This window comes from Bufo bufo, chromosome 3 (assembly GCF_905171765.1).
Source record: "Bufo bufo chromosome 3, aBufBuf1.1, whole genome shotgun sequence".
Taxonomy (NCBI): domain Eukaryota; kingdom Metazoa; phylum Chordata; class Amphibia; order Anura; family Bufonidae; genus Bufo; species Bufo bufo.
The window spans coordinates 45,035,652-45,055,236 of record NC_053391.1 but is presented as its reverse complement, the minus strand read 5'-3'; the positions used below and the strand labels follow the sequence as shown (position 1 = coordinate 45,055,236).

The 19,585-nt window shown below is 43.7% G+C and overlaps 1 protein-coding gene across 1 annotated transcript; it reads right to left on the bottom strand.

Moving 5' to 3' along the window:
- Nucleotides 1–218: 218 nt before the first annotated feature.
- Nucleotides 219–18,808, bottom strand: LOC120994534. Its single transcript, XM_040423176.1, has 3 exons — nucleotides 18,790–18,808; nucleotides 15,410–15,412; nucleotides 219–1,205 (listed from the first exon to the last, which is right to left on the bottom strand). Exon 3 carries the CDS (start codon nucleotides 1,059–1,061, stop codon nucleotides 231–233), a length of 831 nt encoding a protein of 276 aa, XP_040279110.1. The 5' UTR covers nucleotides 1,062–1,205; nucleotides 15,410–15,412; nucleotides 18,790–18,808; the 3' UTR covers nucleotides 219–230.
- Between the last annotated feature and the right edge of the window lie 777 nt (nucleotides 18,809–19,585).

The window sequence follows — 19,585 nt, the reverse complement described above, 5'->3', positions numbered from 1 at the left end:
AGGAAGTTCATTCAATGGAATCCCTAATTTTACACTCTCCTCCAAATCACTATGTCTGAAAAATTTCTGCCACTTAAGTTTACGACAGAACAAATTTAAGTCCTTCACCCAAGAAAAAGAATTGTATCTGGTAGTTGGTACAAAGGAAGTACCCCTAGTGAGTATGTTCATTTCGGTGTCTGTAAAGATATAGTCGGTAAAATTAATAATTTGTCCTCTCTGGAATGTATCTATTTGGCTGATCGGGGTCGGTCCCTGAGGTCGTACGGGATCCCCCCCGATCCTAAAAAATTGGAAGGCAAGCCAGAACCAGATGAACATGATGCTTCTGAGTATGTAGTATGTGGGTCGTTTCTGGTATTGGTTCCCCATTTTTGATACTTTCCCCTGCGACCTCTGGGTCCCTTTGATCCTCTGTATCTGGGCTTACCTCGGGAGCTATAATCAGCAGATCTATCTGTGTCCGAGGTATCTAATTCTGAAGAAGAGATTTCCTTTGTTACTGATTTGGACTTCTCACCTAAATTATTATATGCCCGTTTCTCTTTAAATTCAAGGAGGTCTTTTTTATATTGGTTATGTTTCCTCTCTTTGATAGAGGTATGGTATCTCTCAACGGAGATCTGTAGGTTGTTCTCTCTTCTAGAGAAATCAGGATCTTCCTTGAATTTAAGAGTCTGCTCAATGGCAGTGTTTAGTCTGGCAGAGGTTCTTTCCAAGGTGCCTCGTTCCTCTGTCAGTAATAAACGCATAAGGTTGAGGGAACTTTCTGTCAGAGTTTTTTCCCACTTTAATAATAGCTCTGGTGTTTGGGATCTAATGGCAGGGGAAATAAAAATACGTAATCCTTTGGGGACAATTTCAGATTTGATATAATTTTCTAGAGACTGAGTCTCCCACCAGGACTTGATATTGTCCCTGTAACACACGTATAGTTCTTTGAACACGGATTTTAGGTTACCTGGTGTATCTAAACAGTCAATATTTTGATCTGAAAAAACTTGAGTAGCCTCAGCCAACCATTGGTCAGTGTTAATCGGACCAGACAAGAAACTAGCCATTCTAAACAAAGAATTCACAGTAGAAAAATATGTATACAATGTAGGAGTCTAAACTAGGTATCACTGAGTAATTATCCTACTTAAAACTTAACTTTTAGTAATTATTAGTTAAAAATAAGTCCCACAAACAATAATAATATGTAGCTTTTGGATAGCTGCATAGGTCAGATGATATGGACTTAGGTACAATAAGACACAAAGCAAAATACACAATCTCTTATGCTCGAATTTGGACCAGAGAGTCCCACTCACGGTTTGATGATTATTTTCTATATGGAGATGAACCACAGCAGAAAAGGTGTAGTAGGAGGGTCCACAAGCATCTTAGTAGAGAGGAGTTAAGATAAAACGATTTTTCTATTTGCAGGGTAAGAAAAAAGACAGGAACTGGTATACCATATGGTATTTAACTCATTTAATGTTTGTCAAGTTAATTTATTTTAGCATATATATAGAGGTGCAGTTGCAGAGAGACCTCTGGACTGCATTATTCAGTTGGATTTATCGCTAGAGAGCCATTGTGCTGAGGGCTATTGTGCCACATATATACAAAATAACATCTTCTTTTTCCCCTGATGAATCCGGTCACATTTGTATTGGAGGAAACGCGTTGGGAATTTCATAATTTCTTCAATAATTTTTTTTTTGGCTGTACAGACACTGGGAGCAACTTTTATAGGGACAGGATAACAGGGAAAGCCACCGATAAGTGGGGTCGCCTCCTTTGGAGGTGATTCTCCCGCATTTAGGCGGGAGATTTCTCCGCTTTTAGGCAGAATCTTAATAGTCTGGTAGGGACATATATCTCCCCAGTTCCTGTCTTTTTTCTTACCCTGCAAATAGAAAAATCGTTTTATCTTAACTCCTCTCTACTAAGATGCTTGTGGACCCTCCTACTACACCTTTTCTGCTGTGGTTCATCTCCATATAGAAAATAATCATCAAACCGTGAGTGGGACTCTCTGGTCCAAATTCGAGCATAAGAGATTGTGTATTTTGCTTTGTGTCTTATTGTACCTAAGTCCATATCATCTGACCTATGCAGCTATCCAAAAGCTACATATTATTATTGTTTGTGGGACTTATTTTTAACTAATAATTACTAAAAGTTAAGTTTTAAGTAGGATAATTACTCAGTGATACCTAGTTTAGACTCCTACATTGTATACATATTTTTCTACTGTGAATTCTTTGTTTAGAATGGCTAGTTTCTTGTCTGGTCCGATTAACACTGACCAATGGTTGGCTGAGGCTACTCAAGTTTTTTCAGATCAAAATATTGACTGTTTAGATACACCAGGTAACCTAAAATCCGTGTTCAAAGAACTATACGTGTGTTACAGGGACAATATCAAGTCCTGGTGGGAGACTCAGTCTCTAGAAAATTATATCAAATCTGAAATTGTCCCCAAAGGATTACGTATTTTTATTTCCCCTGCCATTAGATCCCAAACACCAGAGCTATTATTAAAGTGGGAAAAAACTCTGACAGAAAGTTCCCTCAACCTTATGCGTTTATTACTGACAGAGGAACGAGGCACCTTGGAAAGAACCTCTGCCAGACTAAACACTGCCATTGAGCAGACTCTTAAATTCAAGGAAGATCCTGATTTCTCTAGAAGAGAGAACAACCTACAGATCTCCGTTGAGAGATACCATACCTCTATCAAAGAGAGGAAACATAACCAATATAAAAAAGACCTCCTTGAATTTAAAGAGAAACGGGCATATAATAATTTAGGTGAGAAGTCCAAATCAGTAACAAAGGAAATCTCTTCTTCAGAATTAGATACCTCGGACACAGATAGATCTGCTGATTATAGCTCCCGAGGTAAGCCCAGATACAGAGGATCAAAGGGACCCAGAGGTCGCAGGGGAAAGTATCAAAAATGGGGAACCAATACCAGAAACGACCCACATACTACATACTCAGAAGCATCATGTTCATCTGGTTCTGGCTTGCCTTCCAATTTTTTAGGATCGGGGGGGATCCCGTACGACCTCAGGGACCGACCCCGATCAGCCAAATAGATACATTCCAGAGAGGACAAATTATTAATCTTACCGACTATATCTTTACAGACACCGAAATGAACATACTCACTAGGGGTACTTCCTTTGTACCAACTACCAGATACAATTCTTTTTCTTGGGTGAAGGACTTAAATTTGTTCTGTCGTAAACTTAAGTGGCAGAAATTTTTCAGACATAGTGATTTGGAGGAGAGTGTAAAATTAGGGATTCCATTGAATGAACTTCCTCTGGTTAGAAACCTGGCCGACCTTTTGTCAGAGGGGGAAAGAAAAATAGGCGAAGGTCCCTTTACTAACCTTAAACCAAAAAGTACTAAATTCCCTCCCCCAACAGATAGTAGCTCTATTGATCTATTTTTGACAATAGTAACTAAAGAACTTGAAAAATTGGACAATAAACAGCACAAAAATGGTTCAAATTTGGATAAAAAGGAAATAGAGGCCATGATGCAAATTCAATCTAACCATGATATTATTTTGAAACCATCTGATAAAGGTGGCAACTTGGTGGCTATGAACCACCAAGAATATAAACGAATGTGTAATACCATTCTAAATGATAAAAACTACTATCAGATCCTTGGGGCTGATCCCACGGATGACTTTACTAGGGACCTTGAAACCATTTTAATAGAAGCCCTAGAGAATAAAGTAATATCCAATGATGAAGTAAAATTCATGCTTGCACCATACCCTCAAACTGCCACCTTTTACACTATTCCGAAAATCCACAAAGGACTAAGCCCATTAAAGGGACGCCCCATCGTTGCAGGCATTAATTCCCTTACACAAAATGCGGGTATCTATATTGACAAGATCTTGAGAAATTATGTCACAGCCCTTCCCTCTTATATTAGGGATACGTCCGATCTATTGAGTAAGATAGACGGTATACATCTTGAAGATGATATTCTTATAGCCTCTATAGACGTAGAGGCCCTATATAGTAATATCCCACATGACAAGGGACTGTGTGCTATAAATCACTTTCTCAGAAGCCGCAGTACACAATATCATGCGCACAGTAATTTTGTTTTGAAACTAATGGATTTTATCCTCAGACATAATTATTTTCTTTTTGATGCCCGTTTCTTCCACCAGCTCAGGGGCACGGCAATGGGGAGCGCCTGTGCCCCCACTTACGCCAATTTGTTCCTGGGCTGGTGGGAGGATACTGTAGTCTTTGCGGATGAATGTCCTTGGACGTCGAGAATAGTCTTCTGGGGCCGCTATATCGATGATATACTGATATTCTGGAGCGGCCCCAGACGACTGTTCTCAGACTTTCTGGCCGATCTGAATAAGAACGATATAGGTATGCACTTCACGTGTGAGATGTATGACCAAGGCCTGGCTTTTCTCGATTTATTCATCACTTTACAGAATGGGACTATCACTACAAAGACTCACAGAAAACCTACAGCAACGAATAGTTTGCTTAGGTGGGAAAGCTATCACCCTCAAAATCTCAAGTGTGGTATCCCAAAGGGGCAATATTTGCGAGTCCGCAGAAATTGCACTACCCAGAGTGATTTCTTCAGCCAAGCTAAAGACCTTAAAACCAGGTTTAACCAAAGAGGGTACCCTGATTACCCCTTAAAAAGGGCTTTCAGGTCTGCCTTGAGTAAAGACAGAATGGAACTTTTGTCACCTAATCCTAAAAAAACAGATATGGATCCCATTTTCCGCATCATTGGGACATATGACACCTGTAGTAGAGAAGTTAGAAATATCCTCCAAAAATATTGGGATATGCTCCTGCTGGACCCAGATATCCAGGATATACTTCCATCAAAACCAGCCATAACATATAGGAGAGGTAGATCTTTAGGTGACCGTTTTGTTCATAGCCATTACACAGCGCCTAAACAAACAGGCACTTGGCTAGATAGAAAACCCCTGGGTATGTTCCGTTGTGGATCATGTATAGCTTGCCCATACATTTATCAAACCAAAAATTTTACGAGCTACACCACTAACAAAACCTATAACATCCGGGACTTTGCAAACTGCAAAACAACTGGGGTAGTCTATCTTTGTATCTGTGCATGTAAACTTCAGTATGTCGGTAAGACAAAACGTGAACTCAGACGAAGAATTGGAGACCACCTTGGGGACATAAGGCACAAAAGGGACACCCCTATCTCTAGACACGTGCATGATCTCCATGATGGAAACCCAAAATGTCTGAAATTCTGCGTTGTTGAGGTCATTCGTCCATCTCCTAGAGGAGGTGACCTCGACAAGAGAATTTTACAAAAAGAGTCTGAATGGACTTACCGTTTAAAAACTGTGAGCCCCTCCGGACTCAATGAAATTCTGTCATTTAGTTGCTTCATCTGAGTATTTTTGAATGGCGTTGCTTTTTAATATCTAGTCTTATATATCACTAATTCTGCCATGCATTCATCAAAATTTTCTTACTGTCATGGTCTAATTGATATTAAATATAAGATAATATATATATACATTTTTTTCGATAACTTGATATACCTCATTGCATTGATCAAAATTATTGTTCATTATTCTTCGGACTATACAAATGAAGGCATCAGACCGCAATAGGTCTACTTTGCAATATCTACATTCTAATGGAACCTTTATCAGTTGTTAGGACTTTATTAGTCGATTGACAATTTAATGTTCTTCCCTGTTTCCATTTAGTATTCCCACACCTTAACAATCCAACCCTCTTCATAACTAATCTATATATGCTCCACTTGATAATATTCTATCTAAAATCTTCATTTACTATATATCTTTATATACAAAATAGTCTCTCATTCATCTTTATCTGCTTTTTTTTTATATATTTTCTGTTATCCATCCTGGAGCGCATATTTTTATGCGCTTCAACGTTCCGTATACGTCATTTCCGGTGTACATTACATACTTCCGGTCTTCATGCGGTTCATCCTCGGCCTGCGTTCCACCGCCGGCCAATAGTAGCAGTCGGCGCACGTGACATCACGCACTTCCGGTTTTACCTGGCCGACGGTGGAACGCACGCCGTTCTTCACTCACACCATATGGTATTTAACTCATTTAATGTTTGTCAAGTTAATTTATTTTAGCATATATATAGAGGTGCAGTTGCAGAGAGACCTCTGGACTGCATTATTCAGTTGGATTTATCGCTAGAGAGCCATTGTGCTGAGGGCTATTGTGCCACATATATACAAAATAACATCTTCTTTTTCCCCTGATGAATCCGGTCACATTTGTATTGGAGGAAACGCGTTGGGAATTTCATAATTTCTTCAATAATTTTTTTTTTGGCTGTACAGACACTGGGAGCAACTTTTATAGGGACAGGATAACAGGGAAAGCCACCGATAAGTGGGGTCGCCTCCTTTGGAGGTGATTCTCCCGCATTTAGGCGGGAGATTTCTCCGCTTTTAGGCAGAATCTTAATAGTCTGGTAGGGACATATATCTCCCCAGTTCCTGTCTTTTTTCTTACCCTGCAAATAGAAAAATCGTTTTATCTTAACTCCTCTCTACTAAGATGCTTGTGGACCCTCCTACTACACCTTTTCTGCTGTGGTTCATCTCCATATAGAAAATAATCATCAAACCGTGAGTGGGACTCTCTGGTCCAAATTCGAGCATAAGAGATTGTGTATTTTGCTTTGTGTCTTATTGTACCTAAGTCCATATCATCTGACCTATGCAGCTATCCAAAAGCTACATATTATTATTGTTTGTGGGACTTATTTTTAACTAATAATTACTAAAAGTTAAGTTTTAAGTAGGATAATTACTCAGTGATACCTAGTTTAGACTCCTACATTGTATACATATTTTTCTACTGTGAATTCTTTGTTTAGAATGGCTAGTTTCTTGTCTGGTCCGATTAACACTGACCAATGGTTGGCTGAGGCTACTCAAGTTTTTTCAGATCAAAATATTGACTGTTTAGATACACCAGGTAACCTAAAATCCGTGTTCAAAGAACTATACGTGTGTTACAGGGACAATATCAAGTCCTGGTGGGAGACTCAGTCTCTAGAAAATTATATCAAATCTGAAATTGTCCCCAAAGGATTACGTATTTTTATTTCCCCTGCCATTAGATCCCAAACACCAGAGCTATTATTAAAGTGGGAAAAAACTCTGACAGAAAGTTCCCTCAACCTTATGCGTTTATTACTGACAGAGGAACGAGGCACCTTGGAAAGAACCTCTGCCAGACTAAACACTGCCATTGAGCAGACTCTTAAATTCAAGGAAGATCCTGATTTCTCTAGAAGAGAGAACAACCTACAGATCTCCGTTGAGAGATACCATACCTCTATCAAAGAGAGGAAACATAACCAATATAAAAAAGACCTCCTTGAATTTAAAGAGAAACGGGCATATAATAATTTAGGTGAGAAGTCCAAATCAGTAACAAAGGAAATCTCTTCTTCAGAATTAGATACCTCGGACACAGATAGATCTGCTGATTATAGCTCCCGAGGTAAGCCCAGATACAGAGGATCAAAGGGACCCAGAGGTCGCAGGGGAAAGTATCAAAAATGGGGAACCAATACCAGAAACGACCCACATACTACATACTCAGAAGCATCATGTTCATCTGGTTCTGGCTTGCCTTCCAATTTTTTAGGATCGGGGGGGATCCCGTACGACCTCAGGGACCGACCCCGATCAGCCAAATAGATACATTCCAGAGAGGACAAATTATTAATCTTACCGACTATATCTTTACAGACACCGAAATGAACATACTCACTAGGGGTACTTCCTTTGTACCAACTACCAGATACAATTCTTTTTCTTGGGTGAAGGACTTAAATATGTTCTGTCGTAAACTTAAGTGGCAGAAATTTTTCAGACATAGTGATTTGGAGGAGAGTGTAAAATTAGGGATTCCATTGAATGAACTTCCTCTGGTTAGAAACCTGGCCGACCTTTTGTCAGAGGGGGAAAGAAAAATAGGCGAAGGTCCCTTTACTAACCTTAAACCAAAAAGTACTAAATTCCCTCCCCCAACAGATAGTAGCTCTATTGATCTATTTTTGACAATAGTAACTAAAGAACTTGAAAAATTGGACAATAAACAGCACAAAAATGGTTCAAATTTGGATAAAAAGGAAATAGAGGCCATGATGCAAATTCAATCTAACCATGATATTATTTTGAAACCATCTGATAAAGGTGGCAACTTGGTGGCTATGAACCACCAAGAATATAAACGAATGTGTTATACCATTCTAAATGATAAAAACTACTATCAGATCCTTGGGGCTGATCCCACGGATGACTTTACTAGGGACCTTGAAACCATTTTAATAGAAGCCCTAGAGAATAAAGTAATATCCAATGATGAAGTAAAATTCATGCTTGCACCATACCCTCAAACTGCCACCTTTTACACTATTCCGAAAATCCACAAAGGACTAAGCCCATTAAAGGGACGCCCCATCGTTGCAGGCATTAATTCCCTTACACAAAATGCGGGTATCTATATTGACAAGATCTTGAGAAATTATGTCACAGCCCTTCCCTCTTATATTAGGGATACGTCCGATCTATTGAGTAAGATAGACGGTATACATCTTGAAGATGATATTCTTATAGCCTCTATAGACGTAGAGGCCCTATATAGTAATATCCCACATGACAAGGGACTGTGTGCTATAAATCACTTTCTCAGAAGCCGCGGTACACAATATCATGCGCACAGTAATTTTGTTTTGAAACTAATGGATTTTATCCTCAGACATAATTATTTTCTTTTTGATGCCCGTTTCTTCCACCAGCTCAGGGGCACGGCAATGGGGAGCGCCTGTGCCCCCACTTACGCCAATTTGTTCCTGGGCTGCTGGGAGGATACTGTAGTCTTTGCGGATGAATGTCCTTGGACGTCGAGAATAGTCTTCTGGGGCCGCTATATCGATGATATACTGATATTCTGGAGCGGCCCCAGACGACTGTTCTCAGACTTTCTGGCCGATCTGAATAAGAACGATATAGGTATGCACTTCACGTGTGAGATGTATGACCAAGGCCTGGCTTTTCTCGATTTATTCATCACTTTACAGAATGGGACTATCACTACAAAGACTCACAGAAAACCTACAGCAACGAATAGTTTGCTTAGGTGGGAAAGCTATCACCCTCAAAATCTCAAGTGTGGTATCCCAAAGGGGCAATATTTGCGAGTCCGCAGAAATTGCACTACCCAGAGTGATTTCTTCAGCCAAGCTAAAGACCTTAAAACCAGGTTTAACCAAAGAGGGTACCCTGATTACCCCTTAAAAAGGGCTTTCAGGTCTGCCTTGAGTAAAGACAGAATGGAACTTTTGTCACCTAATCCTAAAAAAACAGATATGGATCCCATTTTCCGCATCATTGGGACATATGACACCTGTAGTAGAGAAGTTAGAAATATCCTCCAAAAATATTGGGATATGCTCCTGCTGGACCCAGATATCCAGGATATACTTCCATCAAAACCAGCCATAACATATAGGAGAGGTAGATCTTTAGGTGACCGTTTTGTTCATAGCCATTACACAGCGCCTAAACAAACAGGCACTTGGCTAGATAGAAAACCCCTGGGTATGTTCCGTTGTGGATCATGTATAGCTTGCCCATACATTTATCAAACCAAAAATTTTACGAGCTACACCACTAACAAAACCTATAACATCCGGGACTTTGCAAACTGCAAAACAACTGGGGTAGTCTATCTTTGTATCTGTGCATGTAAACTTCAGTATGTCGGTAAGACAAAACGTGAACTCAGACGAAGAATTGGAGACCACCTTGGGGACATAAGGCACAAAAGGGACACCCCTATCTCTAGACACGTGCATGATCTCCATGATGGAAACCCAAAATGTCTGAAATTCTGCGTTGTTGAGGTCATTCGTCCATCTCCTAGAGGAGGTGACCTCGACAAGAGAATTTTACAAAAAGAGTCTGAATGGACTTACCGTTTAAAAACTGTGAGCCCCTCCGGACTCAATGAAATTCTGTCATTTAGTTGCTTCATCTGAGTATTTTTGAATGGCGTTGCTTTTTAATATCTAGTCTTATATATCACTAATTCTGCCATGCATTCATCAAAATTTTCTTACTGTCATGGTCTAATTGATATTAAATATAAGATAATATATATATACATTTTTTTCGATAACTTGATATACCTCATTGCATTGATCAAAATTATTGTTCATTATTCTTCGGACTATACAAATGAAGGCATCAGACCGCAATAGGTCTACTTTGCAATATCTACATTCTAATGGAACCTTTATCAGTTGTAAGGACTTTATTAGTCGATTGACAATTTAATGTTCTTCCCTGTTTCCATTTAGTATTCCCACACCTTAACAATCCAACCCTCTTCATAACTAATCTATATATGCTCCACTTGATAATATTCTATCTAAAATCTTCATTTACTATATATCTTTATATACAAAATAGTCTCTCATTCATCTTTATCTGCTTTTTTTTAATATATTTTCTGTTATCCATCCTGGAGCGCATATTTTTATGCGCTTCAACGTTCCGTATACGTCATTTCCGGTGTACATTACATACTTCCGGTCTTCATGCGGTTCATCCTCGGCCTGCGTTCCACCGCCGGCCAATAGTAGCAGTCGGCGCACGTGACATCACGCACTTCCGGTTTTACCTGGCCGACGGTGGAACGCACGCCGTTCTTCACTCACACCATATGGTATTTAACTCATTTAATGTTTGTCAAGTTAATTTATTTTAGCATATATATAGAGGTGCAGTTGCAGAGAGACCTCTGGACTGCATTATTCAGTTGGATTTATCGCTAGAGAGCCATTGTGCTGAGGGCTATTGTGCCACATATATACAAAATAACATCTTCTTTTTCCCCTGATGAATCCGGTCACATTTGTATTGGAGGAAACGCGTTGGGAATTTCATAATTTCTTCAATAATTTTTTTTTTGGCTGTACAGACACTGGGAGCAACTTTTATAGGGACAGGATAACAGGGAAAGCCACCGATAAGTGGGGTCGCCTCCTTTGGAGGTGATTCTCCCGCATTTAGGCGGGAGATTTCTCCGCTTTTAGGCAGAATCTTAATAGTCTGGTAGGGACATATATCTCCCCAGTTCCTGTCTTTTTTCTTACCCTGCAAATAGAAAAATCGTTTTATCTTAACTCCTCTCTACTAAGATGCTTGTGGACCCTCCTACTACACCTTTTCTGCTGTGGTTCATCTCCATATAGAAAATAATCATCAAACCGTGAGTGGGACTCTCTGGTCCAAATTCGAGCATAAGAGATTGTGTATTTTGCTTTGTGTCTTATTGTACCTAAGTCCATATCATCTGACCTATGCAGCTATCCAAAAGCTACATATTATTATTGTTTGTGGGACTTATTTTTAACTAATAATTACTAAAAGTTAAGTTTTAAGTAGGATAATTACTCAGTGATACCTAGTTTAGACTCCTACATTGTATACATATTTTTCTACTGTAAATGGTTGTTTACTTAAAACGTAGATGGCACATATTTTTTAATTGAAAACACCTTTATTACAATCAATCGTCATACATACTTTAGTTCGGCGACGCAGCGCAGGCCATGAGGCAGCACTTTACTTACAGTCATCTTTGCGAGCATGGCATTGTTATGTAATGCACAGGCTAACCTACATTATGCATCACAATGAATGCTACACTAGCATACCTATTTAATCACAAAACCTTCCAACAAAGCATTTAGACAGTGATGAGGGGAGAGGGATGGGAAGGAGGGGAGGGGAAATCACATGCCCAAAGTTTTATTGAGAAGACAGAAACAAACGGGGGGAGAGGGGGAAGGAGAGAGGTTTAGTCCTCTTCTTTGTCGTCGACGTCCAAGATGTTGTAATCCCGCAGCAGACTGTGGATAAGCCTGCGGCAGTCCAGGACGGACATGTTCTCCCTCCTGAGCGTAAGCCGGCTCCTGGCTAGCCATATAGCGTCCTTAAAAGAATTCATAAGGAGCCAGGCCTCAACAGTATGAATCCCAGGAAATAGTCCATACAACACCGTAGTGTATTGAAGGCTGTTCCTGGGCACAGAGTCTTTGAGTTGATTTTCAAGGGCATCTAACAGGCCCTGCGCAAAGGGGCACTCCCAAAACAGGTGGTATGATGTTTACTCCTTGAAAAGGCACCTGGAGCAGTACCGGGTTTCGCACAGGTTGCGGGCGTGCATAAATGACCGAAATGGCATTCCTCCCTGTATGGCCATCCATGACAAGTCTTTGTGCCCGTTGGTTAACCTGTCTGACGACACATTAGTCCAAACTGTCTCTACGGTATCGTCATGGGTCCCTGGAATTGACTCCACCGCATCCTTTGCTCTGATGAGCTTCTGAATAGTCTTTGGTTTCCACAAGTTGGGCTTGAGGCGCTCCAGTTGGTGTTCCCTCACAGACTTCACAACATCTCCATAATACCAGGGAGCGTGCAAGTTGTAAGGGATGGAGCTGTCCCACTTGTCCCAGCCCAGACCCCTCCAGAGTCCGCCGAACGCTGTCACAAACAAAGGTGATCCGCAGTAAAGTGGGCAGGTCCGGAATGCCCTTTCGTCCCTTGTGGGGCTCTTTGTACATAATGGCTCGCTTCACTCTGTCCATCTTGGATCCCCAAAAGAAGTGAAACACTGTCCTGGTGATGGCCCTGGAAACGGTGGCATGAGGGGGCCATGCCTGTGCGATTTACTGTGGCACAGACAGAACTTCATTACACAGGACGAGTGCTTTGCCCTCAATCGTGAGTTGTCTGAGGCTCTACAGTCCAATTCTTAGATTTTTCCCAAGACTTGAGGGCTGCGCCTTCCTTCCCAAACCAGACTCCCAGAACCTTGATGAAGTCCGATTTGGTGGTAAATGGGAAGGGGGCAGAAGAAGCCAGTTGCCAGTCCCCGAAGAGCATGGCTTCCGACTTCCCGCAGTTGACTTTGGCCCCTGAAGCTTGTCCAAACTCCTCACAGGTCTGAGTGCAGTCACTGAACGCCAATCAGCGCAGAAGACGGTCACGTCGTCCATGTACAACGAGCACTTGACCTCGTAGTGTCCTGGTCCTGGTGCAGTGATCCCTTTCATCTCTCCATTCTGCCAGATAGACTCTGCAAAGAGTACTATAACACAAACAAAAAGGAGAGGTGAAAGAGGGCAGCCTTGTCTGACCCCAGAGAGTAGCGGGAGGGGGGTCAGTCTTCCAGCCGTTCACCAGCACTGTGCAAATATCAAGGTACATCAGGTTAATAAACGAGCAGAACCTCCTGTCTAGACCCAGCCTGCGCAACTCCTTGCCCATGAATTCATGAGACACTCGGTCAAAGGCCTTCTCCTGATCAAGGCTGACCAGGGCCGCATGTACACGGCGGTCTTTGATATATTGTACCGTGTCTCTCATGAGAGCGAGGCTGTCTGCGATCCTGCGGACAGGTCTGATCCGGGTGGACGATTCTGCCGATGACAACCTTCAGCCGGTTGGCTAGCACCTTGGCGAGGATCTTGTAGTCCACGTTCAGGAGAGATATGGAACACCAGTTTTTCAAGTCACATCTCTCCCCCTTCCGCTTATACAAGATCGTGATCATTCCTTCCCTCAACGATGGGGGCATTCTACCCTCCACCACTATCTCCTCATAGAGTTCCAGCAGGTCTGGACAGATCAGATCCCCCAGCGCTACGTAGAGCTCCGCTGGGAGACCGTCACTACCTGGGGTCCTGCCGGACCTAAAGGATCTAACGGCAGAAAGCACCTCCCCCACCGTTAGAGGGTCATCCATGGTCTCCGCACCTGCAGGATCAAGATGGTTAGTGATACCTGACAGGAATTTATCAGCGGCTTTCGAGTCAGTGTTCTTCAGGGAGAAGAGGTCGCTGGAGTAGTCTGTGATGACTCCCATCACTTCCTCCTTCCCTGATCATATGTTGCCATCCTTGTCTTGAAGTTCATTCAGGGGCGTGTGGCCGGCGTGGAATTTTCTGAAAAAGAACGAGTTACACTTCTCACCCTTCTCCAGGTTCTCCACTTTGGAGCGGAAGATGATTCCCTTGGATTCCTCCTCAAAGTGCCTTTTCGGGCTCCTTTTGGTCTCCTCCAGCTCCTCTCTAACGATCTAGCCGCACCGGTGAAGGTCCTGCAGGGACCGCAACTCACGCTGCAGCTCTCTGAAGGCCTTCTTCTTCTCACACCCCTGTAGTTGTTGTTTGGCCTGAAATAAACAACAAAACTGGAATTTAACATACTCCCACCAGCCACTAGTCCGTTCAAACAAGCATTTGTCATTCCGCCAAGCTATGTAGAACTCTCTAAGCTCCACAAGCACGTCCCCTCAATTCAACAGAGCGCAGTTCAGTTTCCAGGATCCAGGGCCGGGGGGAAACCTGCTCCCAAGGATGCACTGGACCTAAATGGCTCTGTGATCGGAGAAGAAGCAAGGGATCATAGAGTACCTACACCGCCTGACTGCCCAAGAGGTAAACACAAAGTCTATCCGAGAACAGAGTGAGCCATTGGGTCGGCTCCACGTATAATTAATGGAGCCTTTCACCATGGAGCCCACAGCGTCCTGCAAGAATGCTTCGGTCACCATCTCAATAAGCAGTTTGGAAGTGACATCTAACTTGCTTGAAGTGCCAGAGCTGCGTCCGTCCTCCTCAATCTGACAGTTGAAGTCCCCGGCCATCACTACGGCCCTAGTGGTAGCGAGCTGCAGTCATAGGGCATGGAAAAGCTCCAGTCGCTCACCCTTGTTGGTGAGTATCCTGCCACAGACGAGCTCCTGGACGGAGTCAAGTGTAACAGCGCTTCCCCTGAGGATGGCCACCCCGGCTGACTTACAGTTGCCTCCACCGGACCAGCAGGATGGGCCATGGAACCACTGCCTGGCCAGATGGTTGTGAGACCTGGAGGGGGGCAAAGCACACTCCTGCAACATGTACACGTCGGAAACCTGGGAATAAAGAAAAGTTAGCACCATCTGACGTCTAGACTCATCCCTAATATTCCTAACATTCATGGAAAAAAGGTAAAAATTTGCCATCGTGTAAGGAAAAGAAATTGGTTAGCGTAAACGATATAGCTTAGTTACCACCCCGGTCGTCCAGCGGCTTCTCTTCTTCTTGTCCGCTGTCTGTGAGTGGCCTCTTCAACAGCAGGACCTGGGCTTCGATTTCGGCTATGGTTGTCTGGAGGGCTTGCGGGTCAGCTGTTCCCCCGTTGGCCACAATTTCCTCCACGTCGGTCTCGTCAAGGGTTTCGTGGTCTGGGGCCTTGCTGCTCGAGGGCCTCATAGATGACACATATACTGTACATACTTGCAGAAGTAGGCATAGTTCTTATTTTAGTGCTTGAGGGTACTTTGGAATCTAGACGTTTATGGATATTTTCCCATATTGCTGCTATGCATAGCCATCAACTCACTACTTTACTGCAGTTTGAAGGGTTGACTTGCACTATGATTTATGCTGTTGTTTACACTTATACTGCTTCATACTGTTGAATTGCATTTTATATGATATATCCTATTGCAGTATGCCAGACCGACAGGGGAATTATACGTGAGGTCACGGTGTGAGCATTAGGTGGGCCGAGGTAAATACAGCTCTGGTTACTCACGGTTATGTTGTCCCTGGGCAGGCCTGCACAAGTGATGAGGAGAATGGCACAGGGATTCTCTGGGGAACACTCTGGTGTAAGGGGCACAGGCCAGATGGTGGTTCGAGGTGCCCTTGATGGTCTGTATTAATATGCCTATGGCAAGGTCCCTTGTAGTCATAACGCCAGTACCTTTTATGGTGGTACAACCATTTACCGTAGTGTTAACTGTGGAATTGGAGACTGAGACAAGGATAGTGCAATCCAACTTATAACTTTTACTGAACGTTGCTCCTGGTAACGGTTACATCCAAGTATAAAACAGTCTCTAGTACATCCAGACAGGGGCGTAGCTAGAAATGCATGGCCCCATAACAAAAAAAATGTATGCCCCCCCCCCCCCCCACATATCTATCGGGCCTCCCACCACCCCTTCCAGAGCTCCCACGCAGTCAGGCAAGCGACTGAGCAGAGACCAGAGCAGCAGAGCGGCCGAGCCAGGAGGCTGAGCGGGGAGGGAGCACGTAAGTCAGTGCCAAGTGCTCACTACTTCCTCCGTCCTCCAGCGCGGCTGGGCGGCAGCAGCAGCGACGTGGTCAGTGCAGTGGTGTATCTTGGTTTTGTGCTGCCCTAGGCGAGACTAAACTCGGGCACCCCCCTAATATAAATTTGACCCACCCCTTCCTGTCAAGGCTAAACCCCTTTCTCTCTAAACCCCACGCCTTCCTATGTGCCATCCACAGATGCCCCTCCCCTAAACAGTGCCATCCACAGATCCCCCTCCCTTAAACAGTGCCATCCACAGATCCCCCTCCCCTAAGCAGTGCCATCCACAGATCCCCCTCCCCTAAACAGTGCCATCCACAGATCCCCCTCCCCTAAATAGTGCCATCCACAGATCCCCCTCCCCTAAATAGTGCCATCCACAGATCCCTCTCCCCTAAACAGTGCCATCCACAGATCCCCCTCCCCTAAACAGTGCCATCCACAGATCCCCCTCCCCTAAATAGTGCCATCCACAGATCCCCCTCCCCTAAATAGTGCCACTGCCATCCACAGATCCCTTTCCCCTAAACAGTGCCATCCACAGATCCCCCTCCCCTAAATAGTGCCATCCACAGATCCCCCTCCCCTAAATAGTGCCATCCACAGATCCCCCTCGCCTAAATAGTGCCACTGCCATCCACAGATCCCTCTCCCCTAAACAGTGCCATCCACAGATCCCCCTCCCCTAAATAGTGCCATCCACAGATCCCCCTCCCCTAAATAGTGCCATCCACAGATCCCCCTCCCCTAAATAGTGCCATCCACAGATCCCCCTCCCCTAAATAGTGCCATCCACAGTTCCCCCTCCCCTAAATAGTGCCATCCACAGATCCCCCTCCCCTAAATAGTGCCATCCACAGATCCCCCTCCCCTAAATAGTGCCATCCACAGATCCCCCTCCCCTAAATAGTGCCATCCACAGATCCCCCTCCCCTAAATAGTGCCATCCACAGATCCCCCTCCCCTAAATAGTGCCATCCACAGATCTCCCTCCCCTAAACAGTAACATCCACAGATCCCCCTCCCCGACGCTCACAGAGTACATTTATAAACTAATCAGTAACTTTAACTTTAATCATTGCTGATCTCTTTACTTGGATTGGATACCTTACTCTGTCTTAGCTCCGGTAACGGTAACAGCAGGCAGTGCGGGCGGGCGGCGCTCTCTCACTGATGTCACGCGCCTGCGCCGCCTAGTGGGAGGAGCAGGCGCGTGACGTCAGTGAGTGAGCGCCGCCTGCCCGCACTGCTTGCTGTTACCGGAGCTAAGACAGAGTAAGGTATCCAAGTAAAAAGATCAGCAATGTCAATGATTAAAGTTAAAGTTACTGATTAGTTTATAAATGTACTCCTGTGAGCGGCGTGGCCTTGTATATTCTAACCCACAGGCAAGCGTCCCAGTCACCATGGGAACGCCTGGGGGTTAGAATATACCATCGGATTTGAGTTTTCACGATCTCACTGAGAGCGGGAAAACTCAGATCCGATAGTATATTCTAACCCCCAGGCAAGCGTCCCCATCACCATGGGAACGCCTGGGGGTTAGAATATACCATCGGATCTTCTGAGTTACTCAGTGGCCTGGCTGCCTGTGTGTAGTGTGTGTGTAAATAAAAAAAAAAATAATAATAAAAAATCAACAGAAGGCGGCCCAGACGGGCCCCCAGTGGCGTAGGGCCCCATAGCCACTGCTATGGTTGCTATGGCGATCCCTACGCCACTGCATCCAGATATGAAATACAGTCTCTAGTACATTCAGGTATGAAATACAGTCTCTCATGCATACGGGGGTAGGATATTGTAATTCCTCAGATAATACAGCCTCTTTGTCTTTTATATATATATGAAAGCTACTGATTCAGACTATGCTTTTAAAGTATAAAAGTCTTAGGCTGGTATTAACTCTCGCCTTATTCTAACCTGGATTAAAGGTGGTTTTCAGAATCCTTGAACCTCTATTTCAAGTGCTTTTCTGACAGTTGGCCTAACTGTACTCAGGATTTAAACTGGAGGTGTGGATGCCGGAAGCTGTGTCCTACACCTAATTGCAAAGGTGCCTGGGAAGCCTTTGAGTATGGCCATTTGCTATCCTTTGACTTGAATAAAATATACTAATCCCCTTGAATACTTGCTGTTTGCAGCTTGTCACTGGTCACCCCGGAGGAGCGAGCTATAGAAGTAAATTTCTCACCTCTAGGCTGAATCTTGTAGGCTTTAACCCTGGACTGTGGAGCCAACAGGGAGAGAGCAGAGAGGCAGGAGGCCTCCCTCCAGCAGGCAGCTACATCATGGCTGCTCACTGACTAGACTTCAGGAGAACACTGCCTAACTAGGCCTGAGCTAAGCTATATATACACTGTAACACTGCCCCATCTAGTGGAGAAACTAGTGTAGTGCACCCTAACTAGGCCTGTATAAAGGATCTTACATGTAGAATCACATAGTGACATGGGAGAATATGACATGAGATGAAGTACAGCATACAGGCATAATATATGACAATAAAGCACAATCAACTTAGTTTGCGGTGCCCACGATCACAAGTGGGACACTGCACTATGAAAAATATTAATGCACAGCCAGTTCACACTTTGAGTGTCACGGATGAAGTTGCAGATAGCTGGAACTTAGAAATAAACGACCGACTGGCTTGATCCCAAACTAAGTAGCATATAGGTGAGCCCTATAAAACCCTAAGAGCTCTCCCTGACTGCTATGCACATGCAAGGGTCTCAATGGTAGACGATTGCATGCCCACGTACCTAAGACTGTGTGACACCTGAAAACCCTATAATAGTGAGGGGACACGACCACCGGCTCCCTACACTTAATACGGATGGAGTCAGGGTCACCTAGAATCAAGCCAGCAAGGAAAAACAATAAAGGAAAAGACTTATCTGGGCAAACAGCAGCAGCAGCCTCCAGCGGTGAACACTTCATCCAGGAAGTAGTATAAACCGCAAAGTGATGCAGTATGGGAGGGAATATAAAGGAAGACGATTAGTCTAAATAAGTGACACAAGGAGATGACAAAGTGAAACCAAAACGAAGAACGTCATACAAGAGGTAGAGAAGAACGTCTGCCAGACCTTCTCACAGAACTGGCGGTGACATTGAGAGACTTTGAGAATGTACACTCTGTGCACTGAGAAGCAATTCATTTTCCACTGCTTTTATAAAGAACTATGAAGAGCTGAGTTTTGGAGGGAAGATCATTGATTCGGGGGATACTATATCTTCTTACGGAGAGCGCCTAATCAGCCTGAGGAGTCTTATAGGCCAGGCAATGCTTCTCTGGAATTCTGGGAAGAAGGTATGCAAATCAGTTCTTAACAAGCAGAGCCTC

Coding starts and splice junctions, on each gene's coding strand:
- LOC120994534 (XM_040423176.1), bottom strand. CDS start 1,061: ATGGCTAGTTTCTTGTCTGGTCCGATTAACACTGACCAATGGTTGGCT.